The 22,834-nt window shown below is 50.3% G+C and overlaps 1 protein-coding gene across 2 annotated transcripts; it reads right to left on the bottom strand.

The window, feature by feature from the left end:
- Positions 1 to 797: 797 nt before the first annotated feature.
- On the bottom strand, positions 798 to 21,780 carry SLC13A2 (solute carrier family 13 member 2). Of its 2 annotated transcripts, none has more exons than XM_061605490.1 (12): positions 21,617 to 21,780; positions 12,463 to 12,591; positions 10,701 to 10,837; positions 9,951 to 10,108; positions 8,961 to 9,144; positions 7,796 to 7,918; positions 7,221 to 7,439; positions 6,529 to 6,614; positions 5,834 to 5,955; positions 3,977 to 4,138; positions 2,332 to 2,469; positions 798 to 1,553 (listed from the first exon to the last, which is right to left on the bottom strand). In XM_061605490.1, the coding sequence occupies exons 1-12, from the start codon at positions 21,707 to 21,709 to the stop codon at positions 1,422 to 1,424; spliced, it is 1,683 nt and encodes a 560-aa protein (XP_061461474.1). In that variant the 5' UTR covers positions 21,710 to 21,780; the 3' UTR covers positions 798 to 1,421. The 2 variants fall into 2 exon arrangements, with proteins under 2 accessions (XP_061461474.1, XP_061461473.1); XM_061605489.1 differs by having other exon boundaries at positions 8,961 to 9,118; positions 9,994 to 10,159.
- Positions 21,781 to 22,834: the final 1,054 nt, after the last annotated feature.

A 22,834-nucleotide genomic window follows, 5' to 3' on the forward strand; every position in this document is an offset into this window, starting at 1 on the left:
TTTAAATTTGTATATTTGTTTTCAGTGTTTTTAATTGCTGTAAACCATACAGAGAGCTTCGGCTATGGGGCAGTATATAAATGTAATAAATAAATAAATAATAAATTCAGCATTTTAGCACAAATTTCTCCTGAATACATTTTTGGATGCAGTCTGGACTCATGCAAAAGTCAACTTTTGCAAGCAACTTATCCTTGTATAATGCATTTTTGTATTTCGCCAATATGTTCCTTTTGTGCATACTTTCCCCTCATATATGCATTTTTGTAAACATTGCAGACCTGGGCAACCAGGGTTTAAATCCCCACAGTGCCACTAAAAGCTCCAGAATGATCTTGGGCCAGTCGCAATCTCTCTCTCTGCCTAGCCTCTTTCATAAGTTGATGTGAAGGGAGGGTAAAAATCGTATGTGCCACCTTGAACTCCTTGGAGAAAAAGTGGAATATGAATGTACTGTAAAAAAAATGAAGAACTAGTGCCTGAGTTTGCTTTTTTTTTCCCTTCTCCCTCCCAATCGCTTTTCCTTCTGTGTCATGTCTTTTGGATCGTCTTTTGGTCATTGCTTGCAACCAGTGACCATCTTATCACTCATACTTGTGAGCCAGTCTGGAAGGTTGTTCTAAGCTTAAGAGTTGGATAAAACCCCTTTAAAAAAAACAGTGTGTGTGTCCATGTCTGTCATCTATGGCACCTCTACACCCAGTAGTAGCTGCATAATATTCAAAACACAGGTGTCAGCTTTGGTCCACAGTCACGTTTATTGTTCTACAGAACCACTGTTTTGCTGTTCTCAGGAGAAAGCGCAGGGCCTTCAGCGGCCCTGAAGCCTGGCCTCTTTGGAAGCAGGCAGGCGCCAGCGTGGCACGATACACAAAGCGCCCAGCGGCAGGCGGGATTGCCAGGGGCTTGGGTCTGCCCATTCGCTGTTGCGGTTCACGCACGTAAGGAGTCACACATAAATACAACACAGCAGCCTTTAAAAATTAGCAGCACGCATACACAGACAAAGACCTGCCTGCGCTCTGGATTTGCACAGGTTCCGGGCCTGTTGAAATGAAAAGGAGCTGGGATCGCCCAGCCAAGATGTCGCTGGATGAACGTTTGGATGATTTTCCCTCTCACCCAGACTCTCACACTACTGAGTGGTCCATTGATTTGGCAAGGTGCCCCACTGCTGAACCCCAAATTGTGCACCCAGAAGGAGCTTCCGTCAGGACCGTGAGCACAAGAAATCCCAGCGAGGGAGGACGGGCGCCATCTGTAGCTGTGGGGCAGGGTGGAGGCAATTTCGTGCCCACTCCTCTGTTGCAGCGCTGTCCCCAGACGTGAGCCAGTCCCTCGACAGAGCCACAGCAGGAGGAGCTGCCGTCCAAGGCATATTTTAGCAAGCGGCTCTTCATCAGGAGAGTCCTTCCTCGAAATCAGCACTGACTTGAGGTACTGTTTGCCCAGGATGGGAACTGGGCCAGGTCGAACAAGGGGAAACCCCAGGTGTTGATGGCAAGAGTGATGGTCAGCACTCCCAGGAGGTTCAAGACGCAGCCAGCTTTCACCTGGGGGCAGAAAGAAGGTGGGGACATAGGAAAATGCTGCATGCTGAGTCAGACCATTGGGCCATCTAGTACTGCCCACACTGACTGGCAGCAGCTCTGTGGGTTCCAGGCAGGGAGCCTTATCCCAGCCCTACCTGAAGATGCCATTGGAGACTGAACTTGGGATGCTTGACATGCGAACTAGGTGCCTCCCTGGAGTTATGGCCCTTCCCTTAAAAATAAATCAAGATTCCAGCCCTCATGGTTCTGAATTAAGGGCTGATTTAAACAGGAACCCATGAAGCTGCCTTATACTGAATCAGACCATTGGTCTATCTAGCTCAGTATTGTCAGCACAGATTGGCAGCAGCTTTTCCAGATTCCAGGCAGGAGTCTTCCTCCAAGTCCTACCTGGATATGCCACCGGGATTGAACTCGGGAGCTTTTGCAGGCAAGGCAGATGAGAGCTGGCAAGGGAGACTTCTCCATGAGGGTGAATACCCCACTGCCCTCAGCCTGCCCTCAGCGCAGTTCCCACCTGCCTGCCTTCTTACAGCCAGCCCAGGCAGGCAGCCTTTTCCACCTTAATCTCGGAGTTGCCAGTCCTCAGCAAGGAGGATTGGGACAGAACTAGGCTGCGGTGCCCCCACCTCTCACTGGCCATTGCCTCCCTGCCTTCAGCCCCGCCAGTCCCAATGGGCACCAGTCACAGGAGGACCTTGCATCTGGTCCACCGTGGCGCTTCTGCAGAGGTTGCCTGTTGTGCAGGGGCCAGCCAGCCAAGGCACGGTTCACTCACCATGTCGATGACTCGAAGCTGCCCGTAGGAGAAGACGATGGCGTTGGGAGGGGTGGCCACGGGCAGCATGAAGGCGAGCGAGGCCGAGAGGGTGCACGGCAGCATGACGTAGAGGGGGTTGAGGCAAATGGCCTGGGCCTGGGCGAGAAAAGGCAAGAAGAAGAGGAGGCCCCTCGTGTGTGTGCTTGTTCTGTGTTACTAACATTTCTATCCCATCTTTCCTCCAGGTGGCGTACATGCTCCTTTTCCTTCATTTTATCCTCACAACAGCCCTGAGAGGTAGGTTAGGCTGAGAGACTGTGACCGGCCAAAAGTCACGCAGCAAGCTTCATGGCAGATCTCCCAGGTTCAAGCCCATCACTCTAAGCACTGCTGGCTCTCACAGCAGCTGCAGGAGAATGAGGCGCTCCCTTAACCTGGGACAGACGTTTGGGGCAGGAAAGGAAGCCGGAGGAGGGGCTGAGGAAGAGGGGGAGAGCCACTGTGAAGGCAGGCCATGGGGGAGGGGTGTGCGTGGGTGTATCAGTCAGTCGATATATGCATGTTGGAGAAGGCCCAGGAACCCTGTTCAGCTGGAGGGCTACGTTCCCTTGGGGGGGAGGCTGATAGGGGGCATGGCCAAGGGCAAAACCAGGCGTGGCCAGGACTGAGAGTGGGTTGGGTGGAAGAATGGATGTGGGTCTTTTGTAGAGGAGGCAGACATTCCAGCAATGCACAATTTAGTCTTCTGTGCACATGCACACAAGTGTGTGTGTGTACTTATATATGTATTTTGGAAGCCATTTCTTGTCATATAATGCAGTTTTCCATGTTACTTTCACTCATATATCCATTTTTATGCACATTTTCCCCATACATATGCATTTTTATCATCATTGGTTGGCGAACTGCATTGCGAAATTATAAGTGCAAATTTCGAAGGATGGCTTGTTTCAGTTAAATTGTTTTGCAACGTGTGAATTTGATAGATTTGGCTTCAAATGCAAACTGAACCGAAATTCTCGCCCATGCCTGCATCCTCCACCTGGGCATGCAAGGACCACCCAAAGGCTGCCTGCAGCGGTGGAGGTAGCCTTCTTCCAAAGCAAGCCAGGCAGTCTCTGGCCCAGGGGAGGCGGAGGTGGCGGATGCATCTGCAGCCTGCCGGATGATGCTGGACGTCAGCTCCCATATTGGCTGAGCCAGTTGCTGGAGCTGGAGCCCAACAAATGTCTGGAGGAGCCTGTGGGTCCCCCCACCCTCCGGTCAAGCACTTCCGGAGAGAGACCTCCAGTCGCGGTGGGATGCCAAGAGAGGCTTCCCATAATGAGCATCTGGTTGGCCTCCAGTAGGCTCTTATGCTGTGGCTGTGGGTCTGTGCTGCTTGGGCGACCAAGGCTGTCCTCTGACCCCACAAAAACCAGGGAAGGGACTCTCCATCCCATTTTGCAGCACTTCTGGAAAGAAAGCTTGGAAAGGCCCCCAGCCCACTCCAAGTGACCCAAGAAGACTGCCATCTTGGTGGCCTTTGCAGGGGCGTCCAACACAACCCGCTCCCCTGCGCGCGAGAGAGAAACATAGGTCCTGGGCCAAGACCTCAACTGGCTGGGACGAGAAGGAGCTGGTCCCTTCTCCGTTCACTCTTCAGGGCTCGTTTCCCACTTACCATGGAGGCCAGGATGGGCAGGAAGAGGGTGGTGGTGGCCACGTTGCTGGTGCACTCGGTGAAGATGGCGACCAGGAGGCAGAGCAGGAAGGCGATGGCTGGGTGGGGGATGGTCTGCAGAGGGGTCAGTTTGCTCCCTAGCCATTCAGACAGGCCCGAAGCCTGGAAGACAAAAGGCAGGGCGGGGGTCTGTCTCGGGGGGGGGCATGGATCTCAGCCTCTCACGCAAACATGATTCCTCAGCCACATGGCAGCTGAGCATGTTCACATGTGCAAGGTTTTCGCAGCATCTGGACGGCGCTGTCCGTAACAAAATGCTGTCTCGGATTATTTCCCTCATTTAATCTGGATTTGCTGTTTTCTGCAGAAAACCCAGTAAGCTAAAAAAGCCAAAAATGTAGAAATGGCAACTCAGCAACATTTTAGTGTGAATTTCTCCTAATGTACACGCACGTTTTATATGTGGTTTTGTCCAATATATACATTTTGCAAAGCAAATTTCCCTAACATAATGCATAATTTTTAAAGTTATTTTCTCAAATACAGGTGTTTTGATGCACGCTTTACCCCAATTATATGCATTTTTTAATACATTACTTGATGCTGTTGGACTCAGTCAATGGGCAGTGAGATGGGAGTTGGAGTCCAGAGAAATCTGGAGGGCATCAGCTTGGAGGAGGCTAGACAAGATGATCTGGTTCCCTCCATCCCTCTGATCAAGGCAAAACCCACTGAAGCCAAGAGCTGCCCACTAGGGGTCTGATGCACAGAGGTGGTCATTGCTCAGATCCTTGAACTGGTCCACAAAGGGATACTTCAGTTACTCGTACAAGCCTTGAAAGGACGGCGGCGAGGGGCAGGGCAGAGGAAGTGGTCATGGAGAGACACAACTTCTGTGCGTGCCTGTGTGGAACACTGCAAGATGAGAAGGCTAAACACAGCACTGTTAGATCTCCTGTGTGGCTCCTCCGTTGCAGTTGCGCTTCCCGGCTGATGCCAGAACGGCCATGTGCTTCAGCAGTGCTAAAGAGGGCAGGTGAGGCAAGCAAAGCAACCTGCGCGCCCCCAGACTGCACCACTTCAACACTACTCAGCTGCCCCCTAGTGCTTGGGAAGGGTTATTGCTGATCTATCTGGAACTTAGTAAGATATTGGCCCATCTAGCTCATCATTGTCTGCACTGACTGACAGCAGCTCTCTAGAATTTTGTGGGGGGGTGTCTTTCCCAGCCCTACCTGAAAGTGCCGGGGATTGAACCTGAGACCTTCAGCATGCACAGAAGGGCTCTACCACTGAGCTACCTACAGCCTTTCCCCTAAAAAGACAGAAAGATTCTAGTCCTCATGATTCTAAATAAAGGGCTGGTTTCAACAGGAACACAGGGAGCTGACTTATACTGAGTCAGACCTTTAGTCCATCTAGTTCAGCACTGTCAGCACTGACTGGCAGCAGCTCTCCAGGCAGGGGACATTCCCAGCCCTATCTGGAGGTTATAGGAACTGAAGCTGGGACCTTCTGCATGCAAAGCAAGCACTTTGTGACACTGTTCTCAGCTATCCCCCCCCCGACCTGGTGAGGAGTGGAGGGGGGGGAAAGACCAGTAAAGCCCCAATTAGGAATGGGTGAACTGAGGAGGGAAAAGAGCTGCTTCTTCCTATCAGCCCTAATTCTGGTTATGCAAAAAGGAAAATGCCCCCCATACATATACACAGTGTAGGCTGGCGGCTCCATGTCAGTGGGGCAGTGGAATCCACTCCGGGTTTTAGAGTGAGCTTTCAAGGAGCTGTCCAAGGGGCTTCAGCAGATTCCTGGAGCTCCCAGCTGCCAGGGCATAGATATGCAGCCCAAGGGGATCACCTCACTGCCTTTGGCCAAGGCAAAGCCTCCTCCCAAGAGGATGACGATGTTCCAGGGCATCTTCCGATTGACCGTCTGCCAGTCCAGGAGGGCCGGGGTCACTTGGATCTGGTTTGTGCTGCCTGGAACACAAAGGTTGCCTGTCAGGCTCCTAATGTGTACAGCTTTGTAAGCAACAGGGACATATTTGCAAAGCAATTTTACTTAAAATATAATGCATTCTTGGTATGCTGTTTTCATGAATGCACGCGTTATGTGAACACGTTATCAAAGTATAATGCATTTTTGTATACATTTTTTGGCGGGAGAACTTCATTGCAAAATTTGGAGCAGACTGAATTTTGATGGATGGCCATGTTTCAGGTCAGGTATTGTTCCGGAAAGTGTGTATTAGGTAGGTTCACCTCTAAATGTGAACAGAAATTAATTTCTGCTCCATCCCTGCAGAGCACTTTAATCCACCTCAACTGCTGAACCCTAAAGTTCTGAGTATGTTCTTGAATCCCTCCCACTACATACTGATAGTCTGGAGGGAGCCTTTTTTAATGTAACACATTTGAAACATTTGTATAAATGGCTTGCAAGGGGCAACATGCCCTGAAATATTTATTGTTAATGAACAAATTATCCTCCCTGGTCCCTGTGATCAGGCACTTGGGGGGGCGGCCTTTGCTTACCCCCTCGCTGAATCCTGCTCCGGAGGCCACATCTGGGGATCTCAGAGGGAATCAGGAACAGCAGCAATGAGATGAAGATGACGACTGTTGCGTCGGTGATGTAACTGTGAGAAAATGATGTCATTGCCACAGAAGGTCAAAAGAAGAGCCTGGCTGCTGGATCAGACCAAAGACCCTCTACTCCAGCATCCTAAAGAGGCCAAGCGGATGCCCCAATGGGAAGCCGCAAGCCGGACCTGAATGCAACAGCAACTGTGATTCCCAGTAACTGGTCTACAAAGGCATATTGTGTGCAATTTCCCCTGATATGCCCAGTTTTGCAAAGCGTTCCCCTGCAATATAATGCATTTTGTAGGTTATTTTCATGAATATATGCATTTTAACAGACACTTTCCCATAGTATATGGAGTTTTGGCTGAAGAAGTGCCTTGCAATATGCAGAGAAGTGTGAATTTCGAAGAAGGGGTGCGTTTTGCTTTGTGTCATGTTTCAGGAAGTGCAAATTATGTAGTCTTGTCTTTAAATGAAATGTCTCCCCCCATCCCCAGTGCCGGCATCTTGTGTGTGTGTGTGTGTGTGTGTGTACGTGTGGGTCCCTGCCTCCCAATTTTGTGCTACATCACACAACCTTCCCCACAGTTCAGGGGCACAGACAGAGTGGAAGGGGCTGCATAGGTAACTGGGGAGCAGGGGAAGGAGCCCTCTCTCACCTCTTCCCCTCCCTGCTGAAGGCCATCGCCCACCCTGGCATGAACCCAGGTTCCCTCGTGAACCACAGCAGCACCAGGATGACAAAGAGGGAGAGGATGGCGATCTCAGAGAACTTCATGGGGCCCAGAGCCTGGTGCTCGCTCTTGATGATGCCATAGGCCATTCTCGAGCCCTCTCTCTCCGAGTCGTTGGCACCACAGCCAAAATTTTTCCGGAAGCTGGAGAGGGGGAGAGAAAAGAGGGGCACAGGTGTTCCCTAGAGGAGCAAGACACATTCACAAGGCACCGTTCCTGAAACTGGCATCAGAATTGCCGGTGGATGATAGGGGCACAGAGGGGAAGGCTTAGCTTGGCTATCAAAACCTTGTTATACACCCCATAATGCTTTGCAACCATGCTTTGAATCTGGGGCCTCTCAGGGTTGCCTGTTCTAGATGGCATCTGTCCTTGATGAGTCTCCTTTGATGCACCCACCAGACTCGGCCATGCTCTTTGGTTGTTGTTGTTAAAGGGCAGGAGTTGTTGCTGGGCAAGGCTGCCCCCCACAAGCACCCCTTGGGAGCCCCGGACTTACTCAGAGCCCAGGAACAGCAGCAGCAGCCACACCCAGGAGAAGGCCAGCAGGAGCACCATGGTTGGAAAAGCAAAGCTGAACCAGGAGGCGAAGTTCACCACATTACCATTGTTGGGGAAAAGGCTGGACAGAAGGAAGTGATGATGTCATTGACTGTGAATGATGTCATGGAAACAGAGTGAGAGGAGGGGCAAGCAGGCTTTTGCCCCACCCCCCAGTTGCCTGTACTTACAGCCTACACACCTGATGGCTTAACCCCCCCACCCCCCAGCCAAAGAGGGGTGGGGAAGAGGTTGCTCTTTCACCACTTGCCCACTCTGGGATGCTCAGAGACGACTTGCTGCTCGGGCTGCAAGCCACAGCACTTCCTGACACACTGGAAGCGTGGTTCTTCTCATTTGCCCAGTGTTAAACTCCACTCGCCACATTTTGACAGCAATTTGTTTTTAATCCTCATGAAAAGTCATCCGCATTTTAGTGCAAACCCTGATGCACGTATTTTTGCAAAGTTTATCAAATTCGCACTTTCCGAAATGACATGAGAGCCGAAATTCAGCCATCCTTTGGGATTCCCACTTATCCGAATTTCGCGATGCCGTTCTCCAACAGCAGAATGTTTACAAAACTGCATATATTAGGGTGTGCATAAAAATGAATAAACTTGTGGAAATAACATACAAAAATAAATTCCATTAGAAGAAATTGCTTGCAAAAATGCATACATTAATCAAAACTGTGTACAAAAATGCGTTGGTTAGGAGAAATTCACGGTAAAATGGTGAAGAATTTTCATGAGGGTTAAAAAAAGTTAGCAAATTGCTGTAGACATCTGGAGAACTGAATTTAAGATTGCTGATTGCTGATATATAGACAGATCCTTCCATCCCTACTAATATGTATTTTTTCAAATAATTTCCCCAACATATGCATTTTTTTTACATATTGTTTGGCATCGCAGAATTCGGAGGCACGCAAATTTTAAAGGACAGCTGCATTTTGGTTTGAGACGCGTGAATTAGGAAACCGCACTTCTCTTCTGTCTCTACTTGTGAGAATTCACCACGCCTCTTGGGGTGAAATTGCTGCCCCCTGCTGGCTGTGGCACAGGCCACCCCGAGGACTCCAGAGGTCTGCAGACGTGGAGCTGCCCTCACTTGGGACTCACTCGTCCATCTGCCCCTTCATCACCAGGTTGGGTGTGGTCCCCGTCAGGGTGGCGATCCCGCCGATGCTGGCCGCGTAACAGACGGCGAGGCTCATGCCTTTGCAAAAGGTCTGGTGCTTCTGCTCCAGCTGCTGATGCTCTCCTGGCACCTTCTCTTTCTCCACGGTCACCACGTGCCCGTTAGCTGTGGGGGGCAGAGGCAATGGGGGGGGGAGAAGCAGGAAGGGAGAGAGGTTGGCTTGAGCCAGGCTGGGCATGGGAGTCAGCAACAGTAGTGCAGTGGCAGATTCAGAAGTGCAGGCTCCCTTCATGATAGTCACAGTCACGCCCCTCCCTCTTCTTTTGCTACTGGTTTGAGCATGAGATCCTTGTTCATGCCTCCTCCCACAACAACAGATGTCCCTAGGAGCCAATAAGCACAAAAGAGGAGAGGGTTAGCTGCTGAAAAAAGTCTTCTCAGATTGGAGTCCGACTGCAATCATCAAGAAAGGACAAGGACGCATGTTAGAAGACTCTTCTCAGTGGCTAACACACTCCCTTTTCATGCTGATTGGTCATAAGATGCTGGCACCTTGCTCCCAAAAACATAAGGGGTCTAAGACACCCCTGCAAGGCCCCAGACAACTACACCCTGCACTGGATCCTCTGGCACTCTGTATGAATCAGGTACTGCAGGCCACAGGTGTGTTACATGAACTTGTCCTTCAACCTGGTAGCCCTCCAGATGGTGCTGGACCCTGCTCCCAAAAAAGTAAGGGGTCTAAGACCCTTTGAGACCCTGGACTACACCAATGGTCAGCAAAGAACTGGCATGGTGGTTTGGAAGGAAGGTGTTTTATCTGAAGCATCCTTGGCACGCTTACTTGGGAACGAGCCCCCATTAAGCCCAACAGGCCTTACCTCCAGATAGCCGTGGTGTGGCTGTGCCCTTGCTGGGCGCAAGGTGGCTCTACAGGAAGGAGCGCAGGCAGGTCCTTAAGCCGCACCTACCTTGCTGGTGGGCTGTTTCCTGCAACTCGAAGGCTCCATTGACGGTCCCGTTCTTGGCCACGGATTGCTTGGCAGAGAGCCTCTCCTGCTCCGACTTATGCAGCTGCTCCAGGACGGCATGGGCGATGGGGACCATCATGGCCGTGGTGGCTGTGTTGCTGATCCACATGGAGAGGAAGGCGGTGACTCCCATGAAGCCCATCAGGAGCCTGCCATGGACGAGACCACCACTGAGATTTGGGTGGGCAGGAGGAGCTGACCCTTTCCTGGGGGCCCAGCTGCTCCGCGCGCCTTGAGAGCAGGACGTGTGGCAAGATGCCTCTCCCAGCCCTGCTTGGAGATTCTGGAGTTTGGGTGTCGGACGGTTGGCAGGCAGGGCACAAGCAATACCACTGAGCTACAGCCCTTCACTTAAAAACAAAGCAAGATTCTAGTCCTCGTGGTTCTGGATTGGGGGCTGGTTGAGAGGGAACACAGGAACCCTCCATATACCTTTGGCCCATCTAGCTCAATATTGTCTGCACGGACTGGCAGCCATTCTCCAGGATTTCGGGCAGAAGGTCTTTCCCAGCTTTACATGGAGATGTTTTCAGGGATTGAGCCTGGGTCATTCTGCATGCAAAGCAGGTGCTCTGCCACGGAGCTACGGCCCTTCCCCATAGAACGGCTGGGGGGGGGTCCTGATTCTGGGCCTTCCCTGCATGCCTCCATCCGTCCCTCACCCACATCCCCTCCCCAGGCGGCACTCACAGAGCAGGCCTGACCCCGACAATCAGCAGGACGCGGAGGGCGATGCGTCTGTGCAAGTCCCAGTGCTCCACGGCGATGGCCACCAGCAGCCCCCCAATGAAGAGCATATTGGTGTCTTTCAGGTACTCCATGCACACCTGTGGGGAAGGAAGGAAGGACGGGGGGCATCAGCTCGGGAAGGCAGATGCTAACCAGGAGGGCAGTGGCAGATGCAGAAGTGCGGGGTCCCTTCATGACAGTCACAGCCCCTCCCTCTTTTTTTGCTGCTGGGTTGAGCATGAGATCCTTGTTCATGCCTCCTCCCACAACAACAGACGTCCCTGGGAGCCAATAAGTGGAAAAGAGGAGAGTGTTAGCTACTGAAGAGAGTCTTCTCAGCGGCTGACTCTGATTGGCTCCAGTCAGCAGGAAAGGAGAAGGAAGCATGCTAGAAGACTCTTCTCAGTGGCCAACACACTCCCCTTTCATGCTGATTGGTTCATAGGATGCTGCAGACACAGGGACCGTGCTGGGTCCCTGTTCCCAAAAAAGTAAGGGGTGTAAGACCTCCTGAGACCCTGGATGACTCCACCACTGTGGCTAACTCTGATTCACAAAGCTGAGCGACAGTTTCCCGGACACTCAACTCTGCTCTCCTTGGATATCTGCGAGGGGACGTGGGAGCTCTCTTCACATGCCAGAATGCAGGGAACTGCCTTATCCAGAGTCAGACCTATTGGTCCATCTAGCTCAGTATTGTCTACACTGACTGGCAGCAGCTCTCCTGGATTTCAGGCAGGGGGTGTTGCCCAGCCCTACCCAGAGATGCCTTTGGGCACTGAACCTTCTGCATGCAAGGCAGGCGCTCCGTCCCTGAGCTACTACAGCCTTTCCCTTAAAAATGAATCAAGATTCTAGTCCTCAGGGTTCTAAATAAAGAACTGGTTTAAAGAGGGATCTGCCTTACAACTGAGTCAAGCCACTGGTCCATCTTGCCCACTGCTGTCCATGCTGACAGGCTGCAGCTCTCCACAGTTCCAGACAGGTGATGTTCCTCGCTCTACTTGGAGATGCAGCTGGTGCTTGAACCTGGGACCTTCTGTGTGCAGAGCAGACGCTCTGCCGCTGAGCAACAGCCCGTAAAGGGCTATCGCTGCATAGGCCCGATTGTCTGCTGCCCCTGAGAGGAGGGATCGGATCCAACAGTCTCCACTTGCAGGAGGGGACATTCTGGTTGAACATCAGGAGGACCTGCTTGAGGGTCAAAGCTGTGAGTCAATGGAAGCAACGTCCGAGCAGGGCTGGCGGGCGCTCCTTTGGGCAGGAAGGCCTTCAAGCAGGGCCTGCTGGGGATCTGCTCCCTCTGGGCTTCCTGTACTGAGAAGGGGGGGGTGACCAAATTACCTCCAAGCCCCCCCCTCCACAACTCTTTGATCCTGTAGTTCCACCTCTGACCTAGACCTGGGAGAGATTCCAAGTGCATCACTCAGCCTGGAACCCTCCAGATGTTGATGGACCACAACTCCCATCAGCCCTAGTCCAGCAACATCTGGAGGGTGCCAGGTTGGGGCAGGCCACTACAGCTGGAAGAGCCACTTGCCCTGCCTGCAGAAGGCTCAGTCCCCAACGGCATGTCCAGGTGGGCCTGGGAGAGACCCCTGCCTGACACCCTGGCAAGCCACTGCTGCCAGTCAGTGTAGACAACACAGAGCTAGATGGACCAATGGTCTGACTGGGTGCAGCATGGCGTCCTGGGCTCCAGGGGGCTCTGCCCACTCCTTACCGAGGTCGAGTCCATGATGCCCATCATGGGGAAGAGGACGACGGGGAAGAGAGCTGTGACAGCCAGTGGCAGAGCCTCGGTGCACCAGAAGAGGGCCATCAGGATGATGGTGTAGCCGCATTGTGCTTCCTGGGAAGAAGAGGCAGAAGAACGGTGGAGGAGGAGGAGGAGGAAAAGGTTTGGTGCCTGGGTCAATGCCGAGGGCGGCAGCGGCAGGTGCTGTGCAAAGCAGTGCCTTGCATTGGCTGTACTCTACTCAGAGCAGACCTGTTGAAATGAATGGATTAGTCACATCTTTTCATTTCGATAGGTCTGCTCTGAGTATGATTGACATAATAGGCAACCAGGTGTGTTTTGAAGCAGCAGCGGCGGTGTAGTGGTTAGAGTGACAGACTTCGGCCTGGGAGACCAGTGTTCAGATCCTCACTAAGCCAGGAAGCGGCCTCGGGACAGTCACTTAAAAACAACAGAATATGGATTTGTAAACAAAACAAGGCAAAACTGACATCCCAATAGAGACCTTTTCATCCAGCTTTGCCGGATTTTTTGGCATTGATGTGTTCTGTGTAAAATGCATTTTTATTATTACGTGCTTTTACTTATGCTCACATCCACAGCATGCATCTACAGCATATTTAAAGTGCATGACTTCCCCTAAAGGATCCTGGGAACTGTGGTTTGTGAAGAGTGCTGGGAACTATAGCTCTGCAAGGGGGGGTAAATTACAGGTCCCATGATTCTTTGGGGGAAGAACGCAGGTGCTATAAAGGTACAGTGTGGTTGCTACCTATGTTCTTCACTACTGTATGTTGTAAGTTATCTAGAGACCTTTTTTGTTTAACAAGCAACAAGTATAATAATGATAATAATGATAATAAATATTCAGTCACCATCATCTGGCAACCGGTGATCAAGTGCTGATCTCTGAAAGCACCTTCTAAATGCATTGTTAAAGGTTCTACATATCCAGCGTTAGAGTAGAGCCATGGAAATCAGTGAATTTGAGTTACTTCTCCACTGATTTCAGTAGGTCTACTCTGAGTATGGCTTGCGGTAGATGACGTGCGGAGTGCTAAAGGGAGATTGACTGCAGCCAGTGGCGTGGGTGTTCCACGCGTTTTCCCAACTCGGTGCCCTTTCAGTTCTGTGGAGGGTGGCCGCAGAGGCACCTGCTGCCCGCTTGGAGCCTGGTCTGGCGCCTGCTCGGCTGGAGGGGCGCACGGGAGCGAGCGGGCGGACGCACCAGGCAGGGACCCGCAGAACTGAGGCAGGGGACATGACGGACCTGGTGGAAGCCCCCCATTGATTTAAATGCAGTGTGTTGCCGATTTGGCCCGTAGGTGGCGCTCTTGTTTCATCTAACTCTGCTTCGGTCAGAAATAAATGTCTGGAAGCTCCTGAAATGGCGCAGAAACGGGTGAACGGAGAGGAGGTGGTTTTTTTCCCCAGTCTGCCACTTTAACGTGCAGGGCAAGGCTGACTTAGGGTATTTCTTGTGGTCCGCATTCACAACGGCCCTGTGAGGTGGGGTAAGTCCCTTTATTAGCGTATGAGGAAACCTGAGACGGCGTGGCTTTCCTGAGCAACTGCCCCCCCCTTCCAAACGTACCAGCCAAGGTGGGACTCGAGCCAATATTTCGTGGAGGGGATGAACTGAGTCTTGTGGACTACTAAACACACAGGGAAAGAGAGAGACTGCAAGACCCACACACACACACCACCACACACCACATACAACCCCCCCCCCAAGAAAAAGCTTCACAGCATTCATTGTTTTCCAACTTTTGGACTAGAGAGTCTGCCAACAGAGCATGGGGGAAGAACTTCTTTCAACGCCAAGGGCCACTTTCACTTGTGGGCGACCTTCTGGGGGCTGCAGGCTGGGGAGGGGACGGGGACAAAAGTGGGTGGGCCAATTGATGGTGGTGCCCCTTGCCGTTGTTGGCAACAGCCAGACAGTTTTATAACTTGTACGTTAGACCCGCAGCCCATCGATCAGCTGGGATCTCCAGCCAAGCAAGAGGCTGTCTTGCCCTTCCGCACCCAAGGAGAACGCTGAGCCAGGGCGAGTCGCAAGGGCTGGATGGAGGAGTGTGCAGGGCCGCTGAGGTTTGCTGCCCCTGGTATATTGGGAAGGCAAGATCCCAGGCACGACAGGTGCTGTTGCCTACCCACGCCTGGTCCTGGTGGGGGTTGGAGGGGCTCCCACCTCTGCACCCCCCTCTTCAAGAACAAAATGGATCCAGTCCTTCCCTCCGGCTGTGGACAATTCATCCCTTTTTGTTTCCTACTATCCCTGCTTTGTCTTGGCTCAAGGTCCCGCCTCCTGTCTTGCGAAAGGAGGCAGGTGAATGACTGCGTCAGACGCACACCCAGTTATCAGCCTGATCAACACTGCAGAGCTGTCTTTTCCCCTTCCCAGCTGACTTCAGCACAATGCCTATTTTATTGGCAGTTGTGTGGTGCTGCCAAGGGCTCAAGGGTCAACCCCACAGGGTGGCATTTCCTCCTCCCCTGTTCTCTATTCTCTTGCCAGAGGGGGAGAAAACTTTCTGGCCTTAGCAGCCAGAGGGGCGGGCTATTCTTTCACGGCTAAGCAGCCTTGGAGAGAGCCGGCTCTGCTGTCAGGCAGAGGGAGGCCATTGGCCCAGGCAGCAGTGGCAGCCCCTTGGCTGCTCCTCCTTGTCGGAGAGTCACGATGCTGAGAAGCTGAGATTTCTGAAAGAGCCTATATGTGTGTTTGAATGCTTGCTAAAGATTCTACCTTCCCTGCAAATTAGTCAGACAGAGACTTTTAGCTTTAAAATAAGAAAGAACTACTTTATTCTGGAAGTACATGCTTGATAGGAAAGAGTCCTATATCTAGCTAACTAGCTAAGTTGGAGCTGCAAACACTGAGCCCAGTGCTTGCCCTCATGCTTGGAGGAGAGGAGAGAGACAAAGAAATATGTCTGCTCTCCCTCACGAGAGAAAGAAGAAGTAAGAAGGAGGGAAGGAACTGGGATCAACATCCTCTACATATCAGTCTAGCAGGAAGGAAGAGATGGCAGGAGATCAAAGGACAGGTATAGCCTGGCAACCAAGAAGGTCTCCTCTCTAGCTACCCTTTTTAACCCCATGCAGCCTACTACTATATGGTCTGTCCAGAGTCCCCTAAGCTAGCTGTCTGTCTCAGGTGTGGTGGAGGAAACCATCCCATTGCCAGTGTTTGAAAACAGGGTTGTGCTTGGTGGGGTGGGGTGGGGACCCTGCATTTGGTCCCATTTGGTCTCCTCCAGAGCTCCACCAGTAAATGGCAGCAGTACTGCAGAATGAGAAAGCACGTTAGTATAGAAATGATTTGCCCCGGGGGAAGTGCTGGCCTGGGAGTAGCCAATGTGGTGCACTTCAGAGGTTTTTGGACTCCACTCCCATCATCCTGACCATTCTTCATGCTGGCTGGGCTGGCCGGAGGTGGAGTCAACCTCTGCAGGGCACCAGGTTAGGCATTCCTGGTCTAAAAGGTTGCTCTGTGATGTTTCAGAGGACTGTTTTTATTTTTATTTTTGGGCCTCTTGGACAGGGTGCAAGGCCTTCTCTGGAATGACCCCCTGCTGTGGCATCTTTCCTGCAAGTCACCTGGCAACTTAACAACACTGATTTTCACACCTGTGCCACATCTAGAGCTGGGTCCATTTTGGTTTTTCCACTCTTAAGTTCAGTTTTCCATGTTTTCACACTAATTTCTATTTTTTTAAAAAAGCCCTCATGAAAATTTAGCGCTTTAGTGGAAATTCCTCTTGACATATCTTTGTCTGTAATTTTGCCTAACAGACACATTTCTGCAAAGTAATTTCCCCTATTTATAGTGCATTTTTTGTAGGCTCTTCTCGCTATTAATGCACATTTTACCCTAGCATATGCATGTTTGTATGCATTATTTGGCTGGAGACCTGCACTGCAGAATTCAGAGATGTGTGAATTTCGAAGGATGGTGGTGTTTGGGTCTGCATATTTTTTCGGAAAGCGTGGGTTAGGTAGGTTTGTCTACACATCCAAACCGAACAGAATCTCTTCCCCATATGAAAGCTACATAAACCGCTTTGAAAGGGATTCGGCAGTGCTGGTTTCTGCCACCACAGGATCCCAGGGATTATCCCAGGAGGATCCTGTTGCTTCTAGCTAAAATGAGAATTTCCTGTGTTTCTTGGCTGAGGATCCCATCAATGAAACAGGATTAAAAACCAGTATTAAGAGGCTGCCCTTTCTCTCTGTGGATGGTTTGTGAGTTAATTGGCTTAAGACAGAAGCAACTTTGCTGATCTACACAGCATCCTTTCTGGGCCATAACCATTTTATTGCTGCCTTATGATATTTGCAAATACAGCTGTTGTGGATTAGTAATGAGCTGTTGTTTTTGTTTTAAATTTAATCTGCATTGTGCAAGGAAGGATTTGCTTTTCTCTGCTCTCGGTCTACAGCCAGCCAGATTCAATCAGTGGCTCAAGTAATGTACGGGACTGGTTCTCTGTGAACAGCCCCCTTCCTCTTCTCCTTTCTGTTCAGAAACAGCCAGCTGAGAATCATGGGCCGTCCAAAGGACATTCAGTCCCCCTTCTCGGCCAAAGACAGGGTCTTCCTGGCACCAAATAAATGAACGTTTCAGACCACCATGTAGCACAGAGATGGGGAAGCATTTTTCATCCCGAGGGCCGTGTTCCCTTCTGGGCAGCCTCCCGAGGGCCAGTGGTGGGTATGGGCAAAGGCAAAAGTAGGCAGGCTACTTTTCATGGAGAAATGGCCATCCGTGGCTAGCAGCTATGATGGCTGTGCCCTGCCTCCACCATCAGAGACAGTATATTTCTGAATACCTGTTGCTGGAAATCACAAGTGGGGAGAGGAGAATGGTAACCAGAGCTTTCCTGCCTTCCAAATTGTTCTTAGCAGGGACGCCTCCCCAAAATCCCTTCAAGAACAGAGGAATCTGCCTCATACCAAGTCAGACTAGTAATGCCTGCACTGACTGGCAGAGGCTGTCCAGGATTTCAGGCAGGGGTCCTCCCCAGCCCTTCTTGGGATTGAGCCTGGGACCTTCTGCATGCGAAGCAGGGGTCCTGCCCCTGAGCTACAACTTCTCCTTGAACCAAGGCCAGTTTCCTGGGGCTTTCTCGCCACAAAGAAGGTTAAGAGGAAGCGTGGGAGAAGCATCTATCAATGTTTAAGCCGGGGGTCTGGAGGGCAGAAGTTAGGCTTTAAATGGGCAGAGTTCACCTATTTGCTTCGAGGAGAATAGCAGAGTCCATGACTAACCTGAGCTTCTGTTTTCACACCAACGGCATCAAGAACTGGCACGGGCCCTGCTCAGTACCTTTGTCCCCATCCGCAAATGGAGTTAGGAACACAGGAAGCAGGGCTGCTCCTGGATAAGGGAGTGTGAAACCTTTGCTAGGGATGGGCAAAGCTGTCAATTTTGGCTTCTCATTTTCCCAATCTAAAGTTCAGTTCTCTGCATTCCCCCATCAGTTTGCATTTTTTTAAAAAAAAGTCCTTGTGAAAATTCAGCAGCATTTTAGTACAAACATCCTAATATGTGCATTTGTTGTTTAATTTTGCCTAATATTTACATTTCACAAACCAATTTCCCCTAAAACAATTAATCATAGAATCATAGAGTTGGAAGGGGCCTACAAGGGCATTGAGTCCAATCCCCTGCTCAGTGCAGGAAGGAATCCAACTTAAAGCATACCAAACAGGTGGCTGTCCAGCTGCCTCTTGAAGGCCTCCAGTGCTGTGAAGCCCACCACCTCCCTAGGTCATCGGTTCCATTGTCATACCACTCTAACAACTGGGAAGCTTTTCCTGATGTTCAACCGAAATCTGGCTTCCTGTAACTTGAGCCCATTATTCCGTGTCCTGCACTCTGGGACGATCGAGAAGAGATCCCGGCCCTTCTCTGTGTGGTGACCTTTCATGTACTTGAATTCTTGTATGTCATTTTCATTAATGCATGCACTTGTTTCCTCCCTTTCCCGTCATATCTGTGCTTTTCTGCCCATGACTTGGCTGGAGACCTGCACTGTCAAATTCGGAGAGGTGAGGATTTTGAAGGATGGCTGTGTTACGATTTGCTCATTCTTTCAGGAAGTGCGGATTAAGTAGGTTTGCCTTTAAATGCGAACTGAATCACATCTCCCCCTCATCTTTGCCCCTTGGCCCAGGGTTCGCTGTGCCTTTCAAGGAGCACAACTTCCAGACGGCCTTTCTTATGGAGAGGAGCCGCATGAGCTGCCTTTGCGGGAGGCCGCTCAGCATTGTTTTTGCCAGAGATTCTTAACCAAAGCTCAGGCAGCATCTGAGAGGGCTGCCCACGGAGCAAGGCTTGGCCCAGCAGACCAAGGGAACCCTTCTGGCTCTCAGATGCTTTGGTCCATCTGCCCAGCCTCATTTTTTTTTCTTTTTAGCACCCTCCCTCCTGCCGGAATCTCTTTATGCCTCAAGGGAGCGAGCTGGATGCAACCCAAGCTGGAAGCTCAGCCTCCAGATCAGGAGTTGGCTGCTGTTTGGCTCCAGAGCCAAACGGTTTACCTAACTGGAATTTGGAAACGGCTACATTATACAAAACACCCAGCAATTTATTTATGGGTCTTTCCCCCCCACACACACACACAGTGTTTGAGGAAGCTTTAGATTAGGTTATTTTTTTAAAAACTTTCACAGTACAATGAAGGCAGACCACAGCAGAGTTCAACAGCAGCAGATAATATCGCTAAAAATGTCACCCTCTCCCTGAATTACACCTGAGTGCTTCAGCATCATGAGGGCTAGAATCTTGCTCTGAACTATAGTTCAGGGATGGGACCTGCAGCAAGGTGGGATAGACAAATCTGTCAGCTGCTGTTTCTCAGTTTTCCAATCTTAAGCTGAGTTCTCCAATTTCTGTATCAGTTTTTTTAAAAGTCCTCATGAAAATCCATCTGCGTTTTAGTGTGGTCCAGCCTCCATGTAGTCCAGCCTCCATGTAGTCCAGCCTCCTGTTCTCACAGTGCCCAACCAGATGCCCCAATGGGGAGCCCAAAAGCAGGACCTGAGCACAAGAGCGCCCTCCCCTCCGACGGTTTCCAGCAACTGGTATTGGAAGCGCAGCGCCTCCAATCATGGAGGCAGAGCGGAGCCATCAGGGTTGTACTGTTCCTGGCCTTTATGGAGCATTCATCCTGATCGCTTGCAGGGTGTTGATACACCTTCCCATTAATCATTTGTTCATTCTACTTATTTCGATGCATTTCCCTGTCACTTTCCTAAGCGCAAAAAGTCTGTTTCTTTTTTTTTAAGTGCATTTGTTGCACTGCGGAGACGAGCTCTTAAATCTGCGTTAATTAACAAACCTAAATTTACTGTGAGCACTTGAATACCTCCTGCAAAATGCGCCCCGTGTTACCCTGGGGTGGCAGCTTCCAGCCTAAAAGGATCACAGATGCAGCCTGTCGAGTCCTTAAGTGAGAACTTCCACACCTGGTCCTATTTGTGCTACATTCACACTGCACATTTATTCCACTTGAAACAGTCATGGCTTCCCCCCAAAGAATTCTGGGAAGTGTTGTTTGTGATGGGTGCTGAGAGTTAGGAGACTCTTACTGTCCTCAGAGAGCTACAATTCCCAGAGTTCTCTGCGAAGAAGGACTGATTGTTAAACCACTCTGAGAACTGTAGCTCTCTGAGGAGAAAAGGAGTCTCCTAACAACTCTTTAGGGGAAGCCACGGCTGTTGCAAGTGGAATAATAGTGGAATAAATGTACAGTGTGAATGTGGCCATAGTCAATGGCTGCATACACACAATACCTTAAAGCACAGGACCCCCCCCAAAAAAAATCCTGAGAAGTGTAGTTTACATCTCACAGAGCTGCATTTCTCAACACCCTTAACAATCTACACTTCCCAGCATTCTTTGGGGGGACTAAGCCATGCGCTTTAAATGTGCTTTAAATGTATGAGGTGTGCTACACAGTGCAGTCAATGTTCATCTCCAAACAGCTGGAAGCAGAAATTTCACTGCTATGCTGCACATCAAGCTACATTGTATGTTGCCCAGAGTGGCTGGATAACCAGCCAGATGGGCGACTAATAAATTTAATTAATAAATAATAACAATATTCTTTCCACAATCTGCTGCCTGCACTTCAAACGTGCTAAGTGGGCATCACAGTTTGGGGGGGGAACGCACCTGGCGCATCACAGGACTGCAGTGCCTCCGTCTGGTGGGTGCATCTGTCTTGCTGCCCACCTCCCTGCCCAATCCCAGACAGCAAAACTGAGCAGCAGTGCCAAGGCCTCTGTCTCCCTACTTGCCACCAAGCCTTGCTCCACAGCCATGACTCTTTGGCCTGCTTGTGTCAAGGATCCCCACTCTTTGTTGCTTCTCGGGTCCACCCCATTTTCTTACAGTGCGGCCATCAGGTTAGAGGATGCATTGAAAGCATCCCATTTTTATTTTATTTCTTAAAAACAGCAGCTATGTTGATGCTCTGTGTCCACAATCTAACGAGGGCGGCAGACACACAATACATTTAAAGCTCATGATTTCCCCCAGAGAATCCTGCAAACTGTAGTTTGTTAAGGGTGCTGGGAACTGTAGCTCTGTGAGGGGTAAACTATACTTCCCAGAATTCTTTGGGGGGGGGAATCGTCTGCTTTAAATATTGGGCGCCAAAGTTATGTGCATGCATGCGGTGAAGAACAATGCAACATAACCAGAGACTTCTGGGAAGCATCCCTTGCAGCTACTTGTTCCGCTGAAGAGACATTTCTTTTAAAAACCGGAATCGACTTGCCTCTTCAGCATGTGCTGGAAACCACAAAGGAATCATTGTTTCTTCAGCTCATGCCTCTATTTTTTGTTTGTTTTTATTCCCATCTTTGGGGACGTCCTGGAAGTAAGTGTGTGTATGGGAGTCTCCCCAGGTGCAAGGAATGTGGCTCTGCCATTTCTCCCGCTTTCCCTGCCTGCTGGAATAAAGACTTTGCAAAAGCTCAACAGCTGATAAATCAAGCTAAGTAGCTCCCATAAAAGAGCATTGTTGTTTAATGGTTTAATTGCCTGGAATCTGTGCTGCTTTGACAGCCCGGGGCAGTCCCCATCCGTTCCGGAGCATTGGGAAAGGGGGCAAGGAGAGCTTACCTTGTAAGGAAGGACCAGAGGCAGTGGTAGAAAGAGGAGAGGGGTCAGCAAAGTGATCAGGTAATTCCGGTGGGCCAAGATCTCCCTCCACATGATGGAGACGTGCCTCAGCCAAAGAGCCCTTGGTCTGTTCTGCAAGGCTATATAAAGGCTCTGGAACCCCAGGAGCTGACCTTGGCACCTGAGCGCCTGCTGCCAGGACTGTACGGAAGGGCAAGACTGGAGTTTCTCAAAATCTTCTCTGGGACTCGGCTGCTGAGTTAACTCTTTGGGATCCTCCCAGTTCAATGCTCCCTTGCGTAGACAAGTGACTCAGGTGCAAATATCTTGCTGCCCACATTGGGCAGGCGAAACCCGCCTCCTGTTCCCACATTTGGCAATCTTTAATAACCTTTGCAGGGCCTTTTCTGTTGTGGGCGTTTGCTGCAACTTTTCCTTTGGGGCTTGCCAGGTGTTTTGGACTACAACTCCCATCAGCCCCTGCTGGCTGGGACCTATGAAACTTGTAGTCCAAAACATCTGGAGGGCACCAGGTTAGGGAAGGTGGATTTAGATGATGGCAGTCTTGGCCTTTGTTCTTTTGTAAGTAGGATGTGTCTGTAAAGGTTCCATCTGGGCAACAGCAGCACTTTACAGTGGCTGTATTTTTACGGTGCGCCTTCATATCCATGCCATAGAGAAATCTTATTTATTATTTATTCATTTATTTATTAAATTTATATCATGCCCTTCCTCCCAGCAGGAGCCTAGGGCGGCAAACAAAAACACTAAAAACACTCTAAAACATCATAAAAACAGATTTAAAATATATATTAAAACAAAATATCTTTAAAAACATGTTTTAAAAAATCTTTAAAAGCATATAAAAAAGCAATATTTATCAAATTTTGAGCACTTTCAATGTCTGACCCTTAAGATCTATCCCATCCTGCATGAGATCAAGAGGGAGTGGGCTGGCACTTCAGAAAGGTACCCTGAGATTAACAAAGTGACCCTTCCAGTGATTTAAACGGGTGCCCTGTTCTTCCTCCAAAATGCCTTCCCTGCTTTACAACAACCCTGTGAGGTAGGAGGAGTTCAAATATAGGAATTCGCTCCAACAGTGAGATTATTTCAACACGATGCATTGAGATTGGTTCTATGGTAGCTTAACTTTTCCCCCACCCACCCCCTGAAACCTGGGAGTGGGATTGGGTCAAGGGAGGGGCTCTCAGCCTC

Source organism: Rhineura floridana, chromosome 21 (genome assembly GCF_030035675.1).
Source record: "Rhineura floridana isolate rRhiFlo1 chromosome 21, rRhiFlo1.hap2, whole genome shotgun sequence".
Classification (NCBI taxonomy): Eukaryota; Metazoa; Chordata; class Lepidosauria; order Squamata; family Rhineuridae; genus Rhineura; species Rhineura floridana.

Coding starts and splice junctions, on each gene's coding strand:
- SLC13A2 (XM_061605490.1), bottom strand. CDS start 21,709: ATGTGGAGGGAGATCTTGGCCCACCGGAATTACCTGATCACTTTGCTG. Junction 10,838..12,462: donor GCATCATGGACTCGACCTCG/GTAAGGAGTGGG, acceptor CCTTCCCCACAG/GTGTGCATGGAGTACCTGAA. Junction 2,470..3,976: donor TGCCCATCCTGGCCTCCATG/GTAAGTGGGAAA, acceptor TTTCTCGCCCAG/GCCCAGGCCATTTGCCTCAA.